The sequence below is a fragment of the Mirounga angustirostris genome, unplaced genomic scaffold (assembly GCF_029215605.1).
Source record: "Mirounga angustirostris isolate CCGP_5_RB_7025 unplaced genomic scaffold, mMirAng1.0.hap1 SCAF_8, whole genome shotgun sequence".
Taxonomy (NCBI): Eukaryota; Metazoa; Chordata; class Mammalia; order Carnivora; family Phocidae; genus Mirounga; species Mirounga angustirostris.
Genome location: NW_026991716.1, coordinates 65,263,899 through 65,285,118, shown reverse-complemented (window position 1 = coordinate 65,285,118; position 21,220 = coordinate 65,263,899). Strand labels below are relative to the sequence as shown.

The 21,220-nt window shown below is 34.8% G+C and overlaps 1 protein-coding gene across 3 annotated transcripts in view; it reads right to left on the bottom strand.

Annotated features, from left to right (window-relative positions):
• MYO6 (myosin VI) overlaps positions 1–21,220 on the bottom strand; it is a 142,920-nt gene that overhangs the window by 32,971 nt on the left and 88,729 nt on the right. For 2 of the 3 annotated variants that reach the window (XM_045867115.2, XM_045867118.3), the window contains exons 12-19: positions 16,019–16,163; positions 13,724–13,881; positions 11,712–11,803; positions 9,197–9,269; positions 7,333–7,460; positions 4,293–4,388; positions 3,826–3,999; positions 178–216 (exon numbers count right to left, since the gene is read on the bottom strand). In XM_045867115.2, the coding sequence (XP_045723071.1) occupies positions 178–216; positions 3,826–3,999; positions 4,293–4,388; positions 7,333–7,460; positions 9,197–9,269; positions 11,712–11,803; positions 13,724–13,881; positions 16,019–16,163 (905 nt within the window). Of the gene's footprint in view, positions 1–177; positions 217–3,389; positions 3,479–3,825; positions 4,000–4,292; positions 4,389–7,332; positions 7,461–9,196; positions 9,270–11,711; positions 11,804–13,723; positions 13,882–16,018; positions 16,164–21,220 lie in introns of those variants that run through there. The other variant, XR_008505330.2, reaches the window with a different exon arrangement.

Here is a 21,220-nt window from a genome sequence, read left to right as displayed (position 1 = left end):
CCCTCCCCTGGCTCGTGCTCTCTCTCCTTCTCGCTCGCTGTCTCTCAAATAAAAATAAATAAAATCTTTAAAAAATTTAATTTCTAATTATTCCAGGTTTACTGTGCTTATTTGAGTAATTACTAATAATTTAAGAGGACCATTTAAAAACCCTGGATTTTTCCTAAGTGTACTCACAGTACTTCGAAGTTTATCCAGAAGCAGATTTAATTGTGTCTGTAGAAGAAAGCAAATCACTTTATTATTTCAAAAAGCAAAAGTACACAATGTTATTAAGTTAATATTAGCTCTCCAACATTAGCAAAAAATAACATGCAATAACATCAACATACAACACGGTACAATTTAACAACTGATACATAAATTATTTGACAGTAACATGCAAAATATGTGGCTAATATAATGCTAAGGACAATAACTTATATGACTTATACAGAACTTATACAATTAAAAGATTAAATATTAGCAATGCTAAAATATAATACATGCACACTTGCAGATGGGATGGATGAGCAGAAAGTGTACAGGCAACAAAGGAAGTAAATGAAAATACTGCGGATGCATTCCATAAGAGATTAACAGAGCAGTACTTGAATATGTAGCAAGCTGGGTGCAGTTTCTGTCACATTCCACTGAAGAATGAAGACATACTTAAAATACACATTAATGGTATGTATTGGAAATGTTTTATATAACACTTATCATAAATTAAATTGTCCTGCCTAGCTGCAGAAACCCTCATTGTTATTTTAAAAAATTTCATATTCCAATTATTTTTAAAAGCTTGAACAATTTTCTCAAAAACAACTTGACAATAAACACTACAGGTTACTATATTTTCCTGTTTATAACAATATTAAGTGATAATAATTTACTCTGGTTTAATAATACATTAAAATCGTGTTTTACTTTATTTCTTTGCAAAGTAAATTATGTAAAATTCTTATATCAATTTTATACTAAGATGCTTATTATACTACTCACAAAAAGATAAATTAAGATGTTGATTCTTTAATTAACATACTGGATCAAGCATAGCTATATTTAATAATAATACCAGGTAGATTGTACTGAATGCTTTCGATGAGTCAGGCACTGCTTTGAAGCTTTTCACAAGCATTATCATGTTTAATCTGCACAATTCTAATTAAGGATGTATTATTAGACTCATTTTTCAGGTAAAAGCATTAAGGTCCAGGGAGATAAATTACTTGACTAAGATCACGGAACTGGTAATGGTAAAGCCAAAATTCCAACACAGGCCTAATAAAGTTCATTCTCTTACCCATGATACTACAGTATACTTCAGGTATCAGAGGGTTAAGTTATAAAAATGGAGTGAATTTCCCACTGGATTAAAAAAAATACAGTCATACCCCACTTATCTGGTTGACTGAGTTCTGACAACTTTTATCAATCTGGATCACCAAATAACTGAAAAGCAAGTACAAGAGCCACTAATTTAAAAAGAAAACTGTCACAACATCCATGCCTCTTAATCCATAAACTAAGCAAAGCGTTCTCCAAAAAAATGGAGATAAGAGTAGACGCAGCAAAAATAAACTTGAGAGAAGAGGGAAGAATGTCAATTACCAAGGAAGCAGTCAATGACCGTAAGGTATAAAGATAAAGTTTTATGAAACTCACGCTTTATTTGTATTTTATTTTTATTTTAAAGCACACATTTATGTACATAATAGAGTAAGATTTCCATCAAAAAGGATTATTTTTCTAAAACACTAACAGTAAAAGGGTTATGTTTCAAAAATCTGAAAATGTTACTTTTCAGTAGAGAACTTCTGGTTCTCAGAAATGATGGATAACTGAAGTCTTACTGTAAATGTTAGCCTCTTTTGTTTTATTGCTTTACATAACTTGAATTTAACAAGCTATTCTACTATATTTTAAATTAAGAATTATTAATACTAAGACAAATACCATATGGTTTCATTCATATGTGGAATATAAGAAACAGGGCAGAGGACTGTAGGGGAAGGGAGGGAAAACTGAATGGAAGTATCAGAGAGGGAGAAAAACCATGAGAGACTTTTAACTATAGGAAACAAACTGAGGGTTGCTAGAGGGGAGGTGGGTAGGGGGATGGGGTAATTGGGTGATGGGCATTAAGGAGGACACGTGATGTAATGAAAACTGGGTGTTATACACAACTGATGGATTACTGAACACTACATTTGAAACTAATGATGTACTATATGTTGGCTAATTGAATTTAAATTAAAAAATAGAATTATTAATACTTCATTTCAAAGTACCTCATAAACACATTTTTGAAATTTTATTATTAATAATATCACTCAATTATAGGTTTTAGCAGTTTAATATGCAAAATATATCCTATTGCTCATAAGCAATATTTAGGCATTTCAAGTCTCAACATAATACTTTAATTCAAAGAATTTTAAGAATGTTTTTGTTTTTATTTATATTGTCTAAAATTTCAAGTATGTTCTTACCAGCAATACTACTATAATACTACAGTATGAAAACAGTAATAGCCACTTCATTTAGGCTAATATACTATTTTAAACTAATCTGCTATCATATGTCTACTGAGGAATTTCAGAGTATCAAAATAAGATGAAAAAATATTGCTCAAGAGATTTAGGAACTCATAATTAATGAATATATAACTTATAACAAAGTTAAAGACTTTTTATTCAATTACCTGAAAAGTAATATATGCTTTCTTTTATATTTATATTTACTTTTTAAAAAATCTAGCTTTAACATGATTTTATCAAGTTAGTTATTTAGAGCCCATTTCAATCTACAAGGGATTTCAGGAGGCTTACACTGTTATTATTATAGTACTCTCATGCTTAAACAGTTTCTAATTACATCATTTTTTAATATTTAAAATACACATAATGAAAGGCAAATGCAGAATTTTCTTGTAAATACAAGAACAGTATTTTGTAGAAATGTATAAAAGAGAAATTAATTTGATGTCTGTTCTATTTATTATAATTTTTATTCATTAAACTTATACAAAAGTTTTTAAATTATCTTTTTCTATGCTAAATACTCATCAATTTGAACCAATTAGTAGTGTTCCATTTCTAAGACACATCATGTGACAATTCCTTGTCAGACTTCAAAGAATAAATTTCTGATCCAAAATTAATAAAACAAGCAACATGTTCTTCAATGTTAAATAAGCAGTTTGAAGGGTTTGTCACACAAAGCACTTATCTTTTACAAAGTTATTAAAGCTTTAATCAAATTTTAGTGTAATACGTACACCCATAAAGCACAGTGAAAGAAAACACATTGAAAATAAATTAAAAACTGAATCATTAACTTGAGACGGGCTCTTTTTAACATGGCAGCCATTCTATCAATAAGAGTCCACGAAGGTGATCATTTACCTGAAGCCCCTGGCTGTCTCTGCTTTTCCTCTCAACTCAACTAGTCCTCTCTAGCCATCCCGAGCTGGACTACTCCAGCTAAAACAAAACTGTTGAATGAGGAAGGAAACAGAAAACACATGGGAAAGAGAAGGTTTGAAGGTCACCAAACAATAGGCAGAAGCCAGAACATTAGGAGAAGCAGGTATGAATCAGATATGTTAAGCAACAAGAAAGAACAGATTCATAAAAATGTAAGAATTTCTGTATGTTCAATCACTACACCTATTTTATGTTATTTTGTATGCAAATATCAACAATGCAGGGTCTGCTCTTGCATTTCACTCATGGGATTTTTGACAGTGATCTACATTATCCTCTGTAAAGTATAAAACAATATATTTTACTTTAAATGCAGTAAAAACAAATATCCAAATAATAAATTTAACACAAATACCTTAAATTTGTTTCCCACACTGATGAAGCTAAGTTTTCCTGCTTTTTGTTTAGTATCTCTGTTGTTATTTGTGGATGATTCAAATAATTCTCGTATAAATTTATCCCTGGATTCACATATTAAGGATTCAAGAGACATATGTAAAGCATCATTATTTTTTTCCACAAATTGGGTCTGAAAAATAAAGCAACAGGAATGGTTCAGTCCATCCTATGGTAATATCCCTTGATATGGCTGTGTTCAATAGAATTTTCCAAGATGACAGAACTGTTCTATATCTGCACTGTCCAACACAGTCACCACCAATGTAGACACGGAGCACATGAAGTGTGGCCAGTGGACTGAGGAACTAAATTTTAAACTTTATTAAATTTAAATTGAAGTAACCAGACGTGGTTAGAGGTTAACATTCCATACAGTGCAGCTTCAACTCCAAATGGTTTTCTCTTGGTAAAAGTCATACTCACTGTTTCATAGCACACTGCCCCTGCGAAATGCCTGATAATGAAGCCTTCATCATCTCTGATGTTCCTATGAATTGCCAACTTGGATTTTCTGGGTATCTGAAAAGAGTACATACATCAGTTATTAAAGTATCAAAAACATTACATAATTTCCTTTAGAAAACATCTGGGATGTGAAATACTTAAAATTATAAAGGAAATTTTCACACTTTACACAATTATACTGCCTTTGAAACATCTAATAAGGTTTGAACTACCAATGAAATCTAGCAAGTATGTGGTTATAATATCTTAGAAAAGAAAAAAGGACTAAGACAAAAACAAACAACACTGTAAGTATGCAAAGCAGCAGGCACTTTATAAAGTTAACTATGTCTAAAGTAGTGGTTCTTGACTTTGATTGGCAAATTACCTGGAGAACTTTTTTTTTTTTTAAAGATTTTATTTATTTATTTGAGAGAGAGAGAGCTCATGAGAGGGGGGAGGGTCAGAGGGAGAAGCAGACTCCCTGTTGAGCAGGAAGCCCAATGTGGGACTCGATCCTGGGACTCCAGGATCATGACCTGAGCCGAAGGCAGTCGCTTAACCAACTGAGCCACCCAGGCGCCCTACGTGGAGAACTTTTAAACCTCCTAAACCCCATACCATTTATATCAGGTGATTCCTAGGTACAGCCAAGGTTAAGAAGCATTGTTCTAAAATACATCTGAAATCAGTACAGGACCTTTCCCACTTTTATAGCTATAACATCCTAACATGTTTATACAATGAGCCTGAATCTATTTGAAGGACACTGAATCATTTTAGGTTTATACTATCAATTATAGTATCTCATATTTAAAAGTTTCCAAAATGCCTTCACATAAAAGTATACATCTGACCCTCAAAATAACCTAAGGATAAGAAAGACAATCTCATTTAAAAATGAAAAAGCTAAGACTTTGAGAGCCTTACCAGGCTTTTTCTAGGTGAGAGAGCCAGGAGACCACAGAGCCTCTTCTCTGTGAGGTGATACACCAGCATGAGTCAGAGTGAGGGCCCTGGAGTCAAAACACCTGGCCTGATTCCCAAATCCACCACTTCCTTACTATGCTACACATGACCAGTCACTTAACCTCTCTATGTATGTCTCCTCATCTCTAGCATGGGAATATAAACAGGATCCACCTCAGAGATTATGAGGATTAAATAAAATAATTTAAGTAAAACCCTTAGATCAGTGACTAGCACATACTAAGTGTTCAACAGATGATGATTTTTTTAATTTCCAAAGAAATACAAAAAAAGTAATGTTCATAAAAATTAGAATTTACTATCTTGCTCTTGTTCTCTTTTGAGATAGCAGCCAAAGTCCATTCTTGATGTTTTAGCTTGCTGTCCCTGTAGTTATATGTACTATATAACTCGGGGGTTTCTGAGACCCTGGTCACAATTCTGTTGACCAGCATTCAGTACTCTTGTTAAAGGTAACCATGTATCAGGCTGGTCATAACAAAGACCAGTGAACAGTGAATAAATAGGACTGGATATACATCTTCAATCACAGCAAAAGTTTTGTTGAAGATACATATTGTTTTATTTCTATCTCCACTGAAGAGAAACAGGTTCCCTATTATAAGAAATATTTAAGGATACAGAAGAACTCCCAAGTCAGTGGGACAGGCGGTTGTTAGATTCAGTCTCTAGAGAAGGTTACCAGAATTACATTGGCTTTTCAAGTAAATGCCTTCAACCTATTTACCTAACATGTTCTTGATTTAGTTAATGATGTATGGAAACAAGAATACCTGTCTTCATTGACTTCAGCTCCTGAATCCATCAAAGCCCTGTCTGTTATACTAGATTACAATCTCAAAACAATAAACAGAATGGGAGGCATTTGTCACTATAAGCAGCTTCTCTTTCTTTTCCTGCCTTTCTTTCTTTGTTGTCCTCTGTAAGATAAGGCAGCACCTATCTTCCTGGATCAAAATAACATCCATATTTCTCTGTGCTAATCAGTTCTTGTTGGGCACAAGGATGGAGCTTGTCCTTGTATTACCTAAAGTAATGATGGCTGAGTTGTAAAGATAAAGAGAATTAGGTGAACAAGGTGAACCTCGACAGCCACAGAGGCCAGCCTCATGCAGAAGAGCCCTACTATTCACTGCTGCAAAGATTCAAGCACAGCTCTATGACCAAACAGCAGTTCAGGGAACTAGGTCTTCTAGCCCTTTCAGAAGTGCACTTCTTGGGGCGCCTGGTTGGCTCAGTCGGTTAAGCGGCTGACTCTTGGTTTAGGCTCGGGTCATGATCTCAGGGTCATGAGCTTAAGCCCCATGTCAGCCTCCGTGCTCAGCACAGAGTCTGCTTGAGATTCTCTCTCCCCCCCTCTCTGACCCTCCCCCTGCGCTCACTCTCTCTAAAATAAATAAAATCTTTAAAAAAGGGAAGAAAAAAACAAGTGAACTTCTCATTTATTTCTACAGCTCTGTGTCTGTTTTTCCCTTCAGCTAATTCTTCTACTGCTTCAGTTTCTATGCCCCTCTCTGAGTATATTTTCCATTCAAAACTCCCTAGGAAAGAACATCAAAATAAACTGGCTACCCATTATCTCATATGGATTGCTTGCTCCAGTCAGACTCTAAGCCATGAACTTTATTACTGGTCTTACAAATGTGCAGACTGGTGGCTGCTTATGATTCTAGATTCTAACCCCTGGAACATGATCAAGGTCACATGATAGGGAAAAAAACAACTGGTAGCCACTTTGCTAAAAGGAAGAACATAAAAACAGCAGGCAAACCATTTTGTACATTTTAGATAGATAAAATGCACTTTCCATCCAGCTAAAAAGGGCCTTCATTAGATAGATCATCATCATCCAAAATATACATGTATAAATTAAGTGCCTACCTACAGAAGATGCTGTGCTGGATAAATTATAGTTGCTCTCAGCCCCACATAACTTTTTTTCTAATTATTTAATATGCAACATCTAGTACATCTTTCTAAAGGTTTCTCTTTCCACCACAGAGTCTCAATGTTGGAATGGTAAACTCACAGTGAGTCGGAAATGTTCTTTGTGCTTCTGGTGAACTGCAGATGTAAAGTGTTGATCACCTGGCTGGGGAAGGCGATTTTCTTCATCTAAAATATCCAATATCCCCACTAATTTTGCTTCAATTAAATCTATTCCAAAAACATCAAAATATGATAGGGTAAAAACATTTTAAAGATATGTGAACAATTTACTAATCACAAATTTAAAGGACCAGTCAGAAGCAATATAACGGATGATTATATAAGTATCCTCACAGGCTAGAGAAAGCAGGTATTTTATTTCAAATCTGGCAATTTATCAGAAAGTAACATCATATACAGGTTTCTTCCACTATGGAAAATATTGCTTTATGTCACTTTGCTTTTACAAAAGACCTACATTAATACCTGTTTTCACTAACTAAAAGAAATCCAAAGAGAATTTTCGCACTTACAAAATGGTAATTGCTCCTCTGATTTACACCATTTTGGCTTATGAAAGGTTTCATAAAAATGCTCTACTTTCAGATAGCAGGGGAAACTATTTAATACAGATTTTAGAAAAACAATGCCATATACATATGATTAATGTAATAACCATTCTATTTGCAAGCTTGGATGAGAAAGGCTAAAGAACCAAAAATCCCTCTTCTCCATATGATACATACATTCAAAATGAAGTAAAACTACAGAAGTTTTTGCATGCAGAGCTTTTAAAACTACTTTTCAATACTGATTCAAATGTTTTCCAGCAAAACTTCAGTAACAGCACATTTTTATGCTCCTTCCATTCATGTTGTTTGAATTTCCTGCTTGTACAAAATAACTATAAAATATAAAGTGCTTAAAAACAGTATATAAAAACTATTAAATGGGACAGACTCTAAAAGCTATAGGACATATGAAGAGAAATCAAAATTCTAACTGCACTGTTCAGAGAATGATGCTTTTTAGACAATTGGTGATGATGGGAGGGGCAGCTGAATTAAGCTATAAATGAGTATTTTGATAGATATAAAGGATATGAAAGTGGGCTGCAAGATAAACAGAAGGGGAGGAGTTCCAGCCAAGATACCAAATCACAAAATCAAAGGCACAGAGATCTAAGAAAGGCTGATGTGTAAAGGAAATGCTCAGTGAGCCAGCTAGGACTTAAAATGCTTCTGAAAGTTGTACCAATGTAAAGCATCATCATCATGATTATTATTATTATTATTATTATTATTATTATAAATCTTCTCCAAATCTAGCACATGAGTTACTGACTCAATTGTCAAATGGAGTTTTCAAAACAAAGTCTTCCCAACAGTTGATTTTCGTGATGAGGTAGGAAAGAAAAGGAAGATTGAGCACTAAGCTGGAGGGTGACAGGGAAAGGTTTCCTCACTGATAAAAACAGAGACCCCGTTCTCCTGGCTGCACAGCATTATCTGGATATAACACATGAAACTTGTGAAGCTAACTTGCAACCGGTCAGAGGGTGTTGCCAATGCAGAGAACAGAAATAAGGGAACTGCAGAAGAGCAGAGCCAAACACTGAAAAACCTCACCTGGAGCCTGGCTAACGTATGGGCTTCCCCAGGCGGGATAATTTATTCCTTTACTTTGAGCAATTTAGTTCCTGTCTTAACTTACTCACATGTTGGCTGTTTAACATCATAGTAAATAGAAGAAATTTTAGGAACACTTTCAACACAGCTGAATTTGATGCCTTCCTAGGAAAAAAAAAACTCCCTGGCAGTACTAGAGAAGTAAAACTTCTCTCCAATACCACAGTTTCAAGTCCCATAACCAGTAGTATCAATCATGGAGCACAGAAAAATTACTAGTAAAAGCATGTACTATATCTTCCCATATTTCCCAAAAGTGGGATAAAAAACACATACCTATACAGTCCTGATTATCCACATAATGTACTTCATTAACACCTAGACCTTCTTTTTGATAGAGTTCTTGTTCCTAAAATGAAATAATCATAATCATAGATATGGAAATACTGTATGATATGAAGTGGCTTTTTTTGTGCCACTTCTGATCATAACTTTTATTAATTAGTTCAGAGTACAAAGGCTCATACCAACTACTTCAGGGGCTAAGGACACTTACAAAACATTAGGGAAGAAAAATCCCTGCCCCTAAAGCAATGTAAAGTCAGAAATTATGGCCAACATATGATTTACATATGTGGAAATATTCCCGCCTACAGATAAGCATACTTTTCTTGAAATACGCAGAGCAACTACAAACACATATGGAGATCTGTTCAAACTCAAGGAAAGGCCAGGGCTTTGAAATATCTTTTTCAATTTTAAAGTCAAACTTATTAGAAGAATAGACCAGCAGTCAGCAACCTTTTTCTGTAAAGGGACAGATAGTAAATATTTTCAGCTGTGGGCCATATTGTCTTTGTCAAAAACTACTCAATTAAGCCACTGCAGCACAAAAGCGGCCATGGTAACAGTAAATAAAGAAGCAGGGCCGTGTTCCAATAAAACTTCATTTGCATAAATAGGCAGCCTGCTGGATCTGTCCCAAAGGCCATAGTATACCAACCCCTGGAATACACAGAAGAACGTAAGAACTTGCTGTGATAATTTTTAAAAGTTTAAAGAACAGCTAAACAAACTAGCTCCCTTTGACATGAAATTTCTCTCTTCTATATTCTCAATAGTCCTAAATCGTTGTCCAAAGACAGGAGAGATTTTTAACATGTACAGACAGGCACTAAAATCAAAGAAACAGCAATTAATTGCAAATGGGCTCTAGTAGCTACACAGTGATACATACAAGGAATATAACACCGGAAAAAGTAAATGTAATTTGGAAAAATAATTTACAAATTAAAGTTGAGTTCCTAGATGTAAGTCTGGTACCTCCTTAAAGAAAAAAAAAAAAAGGATTTTATCAAAGATGGGTGAGCAATGCAATGAGCTTAGGTTGGCATGTATTTTTATCTTTTTCCCCCAAATGTTTAAATATTTCCTCCCACAAGATATACTAGAAAAGATTTCTATCATTTTAGAAGTCAGTGTCCATTTAAGACCCAATCTGAATTTGAAATCCAAACATTTATTTTAAAGAACTCTTATAAAAATAAACATATCAAGATACTGTCTCCTTGTCATGTTTCTAGATAAAGCTTGCTGGGCTGGCGTAGAAGGAAAGAATCAGGGCATGTTAAGTGAGAAGCACACATGTACAATTTAAAACAGTAATGGAAGAATTAATGTTTCTGGATAAAACATTTTCAGACTAAATATCTTAATTGATAAGTATTTGGTCTACCTGTTCGTTTATGCCAGAATTGGCTTAAACTATAGTATATAAGTAAAAAGTCTAAAAGGGAAAGTGCTGGGAAACCCATAAAAACAAAAATAAAATAAAAATGTGGGAAAAGATTAATGGAATGGGAAAAGAAAAGAATATTTCACATTTCAAGTCCAGATACAGTGGAAAACAGAACTTGGAAAACAGCAGTACTAACATGAGGAGAATACGGTTGTGGGCCAGCAGCTGGAAGGTGGGTTCAGACCTGCAATAGTCAGTAAACTGCTCTGGTAATCAGTTTCTTCATTTGTAAAATAAAAGGCTGAACTAGATCATTTCTGAGTTCCCTGTAACTCTACTATCTACATTCAGTAAAACATATTTCAAATAGCTCAGAAAGGAGGGAAAGCCAAAGGTACTGGTAGAAAAATACTGGAGAATTCAAATACAAGGTAAGAATGGTGAGCCTAATCACAAATCAAGTGATCCAAACCTCCTCTTACTTATTCTGGAAAGAATTGTAACTTCCCTAGGCTTGGGACTGTGACTGCAGGCCACGCCCACAGCTATGTACTAGTAAGTAGCTAGCATAGGCACACCATTCACACTGGGCAGGGCACACAGTAGCCTGGCAGAGAGCACTGGCCAGAGGCACTCCAGGCCAATGGCCACACCGAATCCCCTGATTTGGTGGCTTTCCTGCGACACAAAGGAAGGGTGAGCAGGTAGCAGAGTGGGTAAAAGCAGAGAGACACAGAGGAAGGCTGGGAGATGCCAATGTCAGGGATGAGAGTAGGAAGTTGTTTGGCAGGGACAGAAGTAGAGGCAACAGACTCAGAAAAAGAAATAAGCAAAATTCCAAGTCTAGCAAAAGTCACTAGTAAGAAGCAATAGATGTTTACTTCTGAGGTGCTTATTAGAGTTTTTATTGGGTTCCTAAGCTTTGATGTACAATTAACACTTCTGATGAGCCTGAGCAATAGCTAAGCCACTGGGGGCCTGTCCTAGGCATCTTGATCCCCTGAACCACCTTACACTATACCCCATCAATCAGGGTAACTGCAGCATGTCTCTGTTCCTTGAAATTAAAATAGCTTAGTGCAGTTCTTAAATTTAAATTGTAATGGCAATTACCTCCTTCAGAATCCTTTCATTAAAAAATTGTTGAAGTTTTTCATTGCAATAGTTGATGCAAAACTGTTCAAAACTGTTGTGTTCAAAGTACTCTGTAGACATAAAACCAAAATCAAAAGTCATCATCGGATTAAATTCATATTATAAATTTATCTTAGGATAAAATTTTATTGTATCAATGCTTAATTTAAAATTAGGTAAAAAAAATACATCCAATTGTTTTATACTCCCCAAATGCTCTTATTTCAAGACAAATTTTGTCAGGTATTTAGATATTGAAAATATGTGTTTTAGTCAATAAAAACAATGTGTATTAAATGAGATAAATATCATGCAGTAAAAGATACAAAATGTAAGCCACTTATAACATAATTTTCTTAAGCACAGGTGTTAATAGCAACTAAGTTAACTAAATAACAAAAATGGCTTAAATGCAAGTGCTTTAGATCTTTCCTGTGTAATCTGTAAAATTATAAAGAACATTATGAATACTCATTCTCGCTCTTTCAAATAAATAAATAAATAAAATCTTTAAAAAAAAAGAACATTATGAATACTAACTCATTTTTTTTTAAAGATTTTATTTATTTATTTGAGAGAGAATGAGATAGAGAGAGAGAGCATGAGACGGGGGAGGGTCAGAGGGAGAAGCAGACTCCCTGCCGAGCAGGGAGCCCGATGCGGGACTCGATCCCGGGACTCCAGGATCATGACCTGAGCCGAAGGCAGTCGCTTAACCAACTGAGCCACACAGGCGCCCTACTAACTCATTTTCTAAACGAAGAGACTGTATTACATTATCTCTAAGATCCCTGCAGCTCTAAAATGTTATGATTCTGTGTATGTGCCTGTTACACTAAAGCTAGTGCAGACCAGGAATGTATAAATGTATAAAGATTTTGGAAACGAATGTATAAAGATTTTGAAATCTTAAGTCAGTGATGAGTGTTTTTCTACCTTTGAACAAAAGTAGTAATTAAAAGTTTTAAAATATATATCACATCAAAACTAAAACTCTACCCACCCCTCCCAAAAAGTAAACACTCATACCTTCTTCCCCTTGGCAAAAGCAAACTACACAGGAGGAAAACACCACTCCTACACAGCCAGAAGGACACCCACATTGATAAAGCCCAATATAAAAACAGTCAAATTTACTTTGAGATTTTTACAGAACAGTCATTCAAAACAACATGGCACTCAGATGTCAGTGATTCATTTCATTTCTGATTATACAGCCCTGTGGTTGTTCTCAAATATTTATCTTGAATATAAATTAACATATAATATCTTGAATACATGTATTATGTACTCCATGTACTATACTATGTACTATATCTTTAATATAAATATTTTTTCATTTGGTGGAAATTCACTGGAAATAGCTATCTGTTCATAATACTAACGATGAATTTCTACACAGAGCAGTGAGTTTGGCTTATATGGTAGGTAACTTGTATCCAGCACTACACTACAGTCAGTGGTTTTAATGACTTAATCCTCTTTATTAGTAGCACTCAAAACTTTACCTTTATTCAGTTGCATTCATTTAGATAGAGACATCCCCTAACAATAATGGTTTCAATCAACATGTTTGTTTGTTTTCTTTTTTTTTTGAGGGAGGGGGGAGGAGCACAGGACGGGGGGAGAGAGAGAATATCTTAAGCAGGCTCCACGCCTAGTACAGAGCCCAATGCGGGGCTTGATCTCATGATCCTGAGAGCATGACCTGAGCCAAAATCAAGAGTCGGACACTTAACCGACTAAGCCACCCAGGCACCCCTCAATCAACATGTTTTAATTTCAGCCTTAGTGTGACCAAAATCTATGAGTTTTTCCCTTTTTTAAGCATCAGCTTCCTATTTAAATCATATGAATTGAAATGTAAGTATGGACATGTAACTGAAAATACATCAAGTGAAAGGTATTACAAGGGAATTTATATTTTAAATATATGTGAAAAACTGAATAAAAAATACCAAATACAGATTCACAAACAAAACTATACTTACCAAAACCAGCAATATCTAGGACTCCAATAAAATAAGATGATGTTTCAAAAGGAAAACACTGATTTACTCTGTTTACCACATGATCAAAAAGATGGCTATAGACAGTCTTTGCCAAGGCATCACGAGCATTGTTTGCTTGTTCCACTTTCAAGGGTACCCTATAAAACAAGACTATACCAATGAAAATTCTTTACAGTAATAACTGTGAAAATAAAGCCAGATACCAAGATCAAAGTGTATCTAAACACATTCGCTGTGAAGAACAAAATAAATAGCTACAAAAGGTCATCTGTGAATAGGCATAGATAAATGGGGCTAAGAAGCATACTAAAAGAACTAAAGAAATTATCTACAATAGATAAAAATGTTTTATTGAGTAAAAGAAGTTTAGGCTCAAAAAACAGTTTAATCTTAATTTATGCTTTACTGTATATGCTGAATATATTAAAAAATTATTCAGAGGAATAATCTTCCTTTTGACTTTCAAAGACTTTCTTTAAATGCAAAAGAAACTGTTTAATTCATGATAACTTTATTTTTTTTAAAGATTTTATTTATTCATTTGAGACACAGAGACACAGAGAGAGAGCATGAGCAGGGGGAGAGGCAGAGGGAGAGGGAGAAGCAGGCTCCCCGCTGAGCCAGGAGCCTGATGTGGGGCTCAATCCCAGGACCCTCGGATCATGACCTGAGCCGAAGGCAGACGCTTTAACCATTTGAGCCACCCAGGTGCCTGATTCAGGTAACTTTAAAGTATGGTACCTTGTTTAACACTGTTTAGGAAGAAATGTTTACATCTTAAAATCTGGACTGTCCAATTCTATTATTTAATACAAGTAACTACACAACAGTTCTACGTGTTGCAGATACAGACACACAGCCTTTTTCCTAAAGAAGATTATAGTCTGATGGAAGAAACTGCCATAAAAGTGAATTTTCAAACAGCGATGCTAAAGGCTATCATAAGGGTAAGTATGAGGCACCATGGGTGCACCAGAAAAAAAATGTCAAATTTGGAAGTAATCTTAAAAGTCTTTCAGGTCAGACTGACACTTGAATTCCTTCTAAACTGGTTTTCCAACTTATTCTTCCTGCAGCAGAACCCCTTCCTAAAGTGAATCTTCTGTGAGTACTCCATACATAAAACACATAAAAGAACTGCTTTAGAACAAAGGGGAAATGAAGGAAATGCTACCTGAAGATCACACATCTGTGCTTTTACTGGACTGCCCTTGGGCCCCAGAAATACCTCCAAGGAAAAGCAACTGTATGGCACTACTATACATTCTCCTTGCTAAGGTTTACTTTAAAATAATTTAGAATCAGTTTAGCAAAGAATCAGGCTAAACATACCTTGCTAATGTTTCACAAAATGTAAGAGCTACCAAATTTTCTGAGTGGCTAAAAGTCTGTTTTAAATCCTTCTTGGTTTAATTTGTTGAAAATCTTCCTGAAATATGTCACTAGAGCTCACTGACTGCCTTATTTAGCAAGGGATAAAGGATCTGACTTTTTCCCCTACAAATGAAGACCCTACAGTGCCTCAGAATGATGGCTGAGTATCAATTTTATTTTATAGTATCAAAAACAGAAATGCCTAAAGCATAGGATAATGAGCCAAAAGTGTACAGAGACCCAAATACAACCTAGAATTCTTGGTTACAGATTCGAGAAATCTTGGTAGGCTCTTATTTTCTTGTCATTTGCAATTTCCTCTAAATGAAGACTCCAAGAGGTAAGGGGAAATTCCGTTTGCTGAGTGTTTTACTAAAGTGAGTTTTAAGTTTTAGAACATGCCATTTGTAAGGAAAATCACTTTTACAGTAAAAGTATCTATTTCCTTCTGAAACTAAATGGTGATGGGTTGTACAACCTTGTAAATATACTTAAAAAATACTAAACTGTACACTTTAGAAAAATGAATTCGATCTCAAAAAAAGTCTTGAGAAATTGAAAAAAATTGTTGCCTAAAACAAATATTAACATAACCAACTCATATTTTTTGTAGTTGTACAAAAGTAAACCTCTCTTACTTTATAAACTACAAATCTGTGCCATGCAGCATATCTGTAAGGAACAACTTTAAGAGCTGCGGAAGTCAGCATTTGTTTATGTAGATTACTGCAGTGAGGTGCACAGAATTCTTATCTATCAAGCACATATTTTAGAACATTATAATGAAAAGAATGAATCATACATAAAGATCAACTTTAAATCTCAGTGTTCTCAAAGAAAGATTTTTTCCTTGACAAACCACGGCAGGATTTTTACAGAGCAAGGAGTTAAGGAACTTACTTTATAACTGTTCCTTTGGTGCCCCCTGCTGTTGTTAGCATGACTCTTGTAGTTAAACTTACACGAAGATCATCTTGATCCAAACCTAGTAATTCAGCACAATATTCCAACGCCTGAGTAGATTTATTCTTCAGATTACAACCACCTAATGAAAATACATTTAAATTTGAAGTTAAGAGATATTACATAAACCAGATTTTCAAGATCCATTTCTTAGAAGTATACTTCACTTATATAAATCAATGGAATAGACAAGGCTTATTTGTGACTTTTAATTTCACTTCACTTTTTCATCACCCTTGTCAGACACTCATACTGCCAAGGTCAATGAAGACCCTCACTCGAGGCAGTCCATGATATAATCCTTCAGCCCATCAATATTAACCTGTCACTGTTTCATTTTTTTATGACCTGGCATATACTGATAGATTATAATCCTTGTAAATCTCTAGAGAAATATAGAACCTTATCATTAAAATTCATGACTCCTGAAAACCTTAAGGAATAATTTTAATCTCAAATGTTGGCATTTCAGTAGGTCAATGTGGATGTCTGTCAACAAATGAGGTTTTGTTTGTGTGTGTGGTGTGTCTGTGTGCACCCACGTATGCATATGTATATGCTCGTGTTGCTTAGGAAGAGGAAGAGGGTGAGGAGATAACTGCTATTCCTTGTACACCATTTCCATAGATTTCTAGTTATGGAGGATGTTTTAAAAAGTATTATATAGAAAGAAACTATACTGCAATGCTTTAGCCTCCGGGTGATGTGGCTGTAAGACTCATTAGCCATGTGACCCTGAACAAGTCACTTCTTTCTGTTTCAGTTTCTTCATCCATTTAAAGGATAATAACTGTAGTTTCCTAATAAGGCTGTTAAAGAGATTAATGAGGTTACATATGTGAAGTTCTCAAAATAGTACCTATACGTAGTAAGCACTATATAAAGGTAAACTATTATTATTTTTATTATTACTACTAATATTTTAAAAGTAAACATTTTACTAATATTTTTAAGTTTTAAGGTTTATAAATAATTCATCTCAATACTAATTTCAAAACTACAAAGAATGTGCGAAAATCGTAAGTTTATCAAAAAAATAAGTTTATCATGACAAATTAGTAAACTATTTAATAGACTGGTCTCAGGAGAAATAGACCATGAGATTCCTAAGACTAAGGGGCTGTGGGGCACCTGGGTGGCTCAGTTGGTTAAGTGTCTGCCTTCGGCTCAGGTCATGATCCCATGATTCTGTGATCAAACTCTGCAAGGGAATTTGATGATCAGGGAACCTGCTTCTCCCTCTGCCTCTGTCCCTCCCCCACTGTTTACATGCAGGAGCTCCGTCAAATAAATAAAATCTTAAAAAAAAAAAAAAGAAGAAGAAGGGGTCTCAGGTTAACTCACTGGGAAAAAAAACAGCTTCTTCAGCAAATGGCCTGGAGACTGATATCTGCATGCAAAAGAATAAAGTTGGACCCCTGCTTCACACCATAAATAAAAATTAACTAAAAAAGAATCAAAGACCTAAATTATGAGCTAAAACTATTAAACTCTTGGAAGAATACACAGACAAATCTTCATGATCTTGGACCAAGTAGTGGTTTCTCAGATATGGCACCAAGAGTACAAGCAACAAAAGAAAAATCAGACAAATTAGACTTCATCAAAATGAAAAGCTTTTGTGTTTCAAAGAACACGACCCAAAAATTTAAAGGATAAGGCACAGATTGAGAGAAAGTATTTGTAAATTATATATCTGATAAAGAACCTGTATCTAGAATATAGTTTGAAAAAAACTCTTACAACTTGACAATAAAAAGACAACCCAATTAATGGGCAAAGGATAGGAATAGACATTTCTCCAAAAAAGAGATACAAATGGTCAATAAAGACATGAAAAAATGTTCAACTTCATGGGCCTTCAGATAAATGCAAATAAAAACCACAATGAGGTAAAACACTTCAACACACACTAGGATAGCTATAATCACACAGACAGTGTTAGTGAGGATGTGGAGAAACAGGAACCTTCATACATTGTTGATGAGAATGTGAAATGAATACAGCTACTCTGAAAAAGCTGTGTATATCTTTGTAATTATTTTATCAGTAAATTTATTCTACTATAAATGTTTAGAAGACTCCTACTTATACTGAAAAGTTTTTGCATGATAGCATATGCAAAAAATGCATATTGGGACTTCCTATGTTTTTCAAATTCTGCATAACAAAAGTAAATGCTATTTTAACAACAGGGATTTGGGAAGGAATGAGAGGTGAATGCTGAAGTGATGAAAATGTTCTAAAACCTAATTGTAGTGATGACTGCACAACTTTGAGTATATTAAAAACCACTGAACTGTATATTTTAAATGGGTGAATTGAACGGTCTATGAACTGTATTTCAATAAAGCTGTTACCAAAGAAAAAGAACAAGGGGCCAAGAATATTTAGAAGATATAGTGAACCTTTAATTCTATGAAAATAAGCTTACTACTGATTTCTAGTTTCTACACACATATACACACAATTATCTAAATTATATAGCTTTCAATAAACTGACCATCAATAATTCATTAATGTTATTTAAACATTTCTATTTTGTGAAGTTTCTTACACACTTTCAGTAATTATGGAAGGCTAACATAAGAAAACATTTATTTTAAAAGTTTTTAAAAAGGCAAAAAACAATGTAAAATAATGTAAGGTTTTCATGTCACTCCCCTTCCAAAAAAGAACTCTGAACATTCTTTAAATTTGTTGTTAAAATAGCATTTACTTTTGTTATGCAGAATTTGAAAAACATAGGAAGTCCCAATATGCATTTTTTGCATATGCTATCATGCAAAAACTTTTCAATGTAAGTAGGAGTCTTCTAAACATTTATAGTAGAATAAATGTTCTGATAAAATAATTATAAAAATATCCACAGCTTTTTCAAATTGCAAGGACATGCCAAAATTGAGCTCTCGGCGGGGGGGGGGGGGGGGGGGGGATCAATTCTAACTAGAAAGAAACCATTTGGATCTATAGTAATGGTCACAGAAAAGATGGAAGAATAATAAAATCTGAGCTATTAAAATAAAAATAACCTAGTTTATTTTATTTTTAAAAAAGATTTATTAAAGAGAGAACGAGAGATGGGGAGAGACAGAGGGGGAGAGAGAGAGAAGCAGACTCCCTGCAGGGAGCCCGACATGGGGCTCAACCCCAGGACTGAAGGCAGACACTTAACCGACTGAGCCACCTGGGCTTCCCAAAATAACCTAGTTTATTAGTTTTCTTGATTCATTGCCTCTTTCCAATCTTCTCTGCTTTCTGCTCATTTTCCTTTCAACAGAAGGAATTTTGAGAAGAAAAAAAATAATGTAAATATGTGCTATTTGCCCTTTGACTGTTTAACTGCTTTTCAACTAACTGGATCACATCATATTTATGATCCTCTGTATACATCTGCATGCTCTACCACAGGGTAATAATATGAGGTGTGAAAATGCCAACTATCACTTCTAACAACATTTCCAAAGTGGGCCTTAATCTAAACGTTTTTCTGTTACGTAGAACGCCCATATACTCCCTTCGTATAACAGTACTACAGAGCAAATGAGACGTATTCTAACATTCATTACATTTTCAAAATAAGAATTTTAAATCCCTCAAAAAACTAAAATTTTAATGCACACTAAGAACATACCTGATTTTGCTTTTTTACATTTAAACTAGAATTAATCTGTATTTCTGTTTTTAAAAACACAGTGATTACTATGTGCTAGACATAAGTATTGACATCATTTAATATTTAACTCATTTATTCCCCTATACAACATGAGGCAGGGACTGTTATTATCCCCAGTTTATGGGTTAGGAAACTGAGACACACAGAGAAGTGAAGTTCCTGGCCCAAGGCCACACAAGCAGGTAATACTCTTGTGATGAACACTCTGGCTCAAGAGCATGCACTCTTAAACACTACACTGTGCTGCATCTGAGGTTACTGACTGCACAGCATCACAGGATGTTAAACCTGAAAGTCATTAAGACTGTCTATTTCACTCAGCTTATTCACAGATCAGGACTCTCAGTGAGGTTCAGTGACTGGGGGCAATTTGGGACAATTATCACAAGTCCCTGAGTTAGTCAAACATGGGGAGAACCCAGCTCTCACATCTACAACTTCATTAGTAAATGTATTACTTCTGCACAGGTTCCACTTCCATAAAATATAGATAATACCCCCTACCTCATTATCTTTATGAAGTTTAGATTATAATTATGTTGTTTTTGATGAAACACAGCATATGAAGGGTCCTGCACATAGCAGACAACATTTTTTAAATGTTCTTTTTCCCTTCCTCTTGTGCTCCTTCCTTATATGCATACATACTATTGCTAGGTACTATATATTTTTTTTAAAGATTTTATTTATTTATTTATTTATTTATTTGAGAGAGAGAGAGAGAGAGAGAGAGAAACAGCATGAGAGGGGAGGGGGTCAGAGGGAGAAGCAGGCTCCCCGCTCAGCCAGGAGCCTGATGTGGGACTCAATCCCAGGACTCCGAGATCATGACCTGCCGAAGGCAGTCGCTTAACCAACTGAGCCACCCAGGCGCCCGCTAGGTACTATACTTTAAAAAGCACTTCTAATGGACTGTTTCTTCATTATTTTACAAATGAAAAAAGCAAGGGTCAGAGAGCTTCTGGGATCTGACACTAATGCCCATGTTATTGACTACTATATTCAATGGTGCTTTCGATTTTTTTAACTCATTCTTAGTATAAAATATTTTAATAATGTATTTATGCAGGAGTCAACAATCTTCTTAAGTGTCAGATTTTAGGCTTTGCTGGCCCAGTTTCTGTCACAACTACTAACCTCTGTTGCTGTAGCATGAAAGCTGACACAGAAAAGACATAAATGAATGGGTGTGGCTTTGTTCCAACAACATGTTATTTACAGAAACAGGCAGCTGGTCAAATTTGGCCATGGGCCATAGTTTTCCAACCCCTGTAACTCATGGATCAAACTTAAGATTATACAAAAAGTCTTACCACTTATATAGAGACTAGAACACTAAAGTGGAAAAGTTACTATCATACAGGCATTAAATGCTCTTTTTCAGTATGTATAAAGTATAACCAATTTTCTTTTCCAAATAATAAAGTATATGGGGTTGTACATATTCAATTGCCCTAATTAAC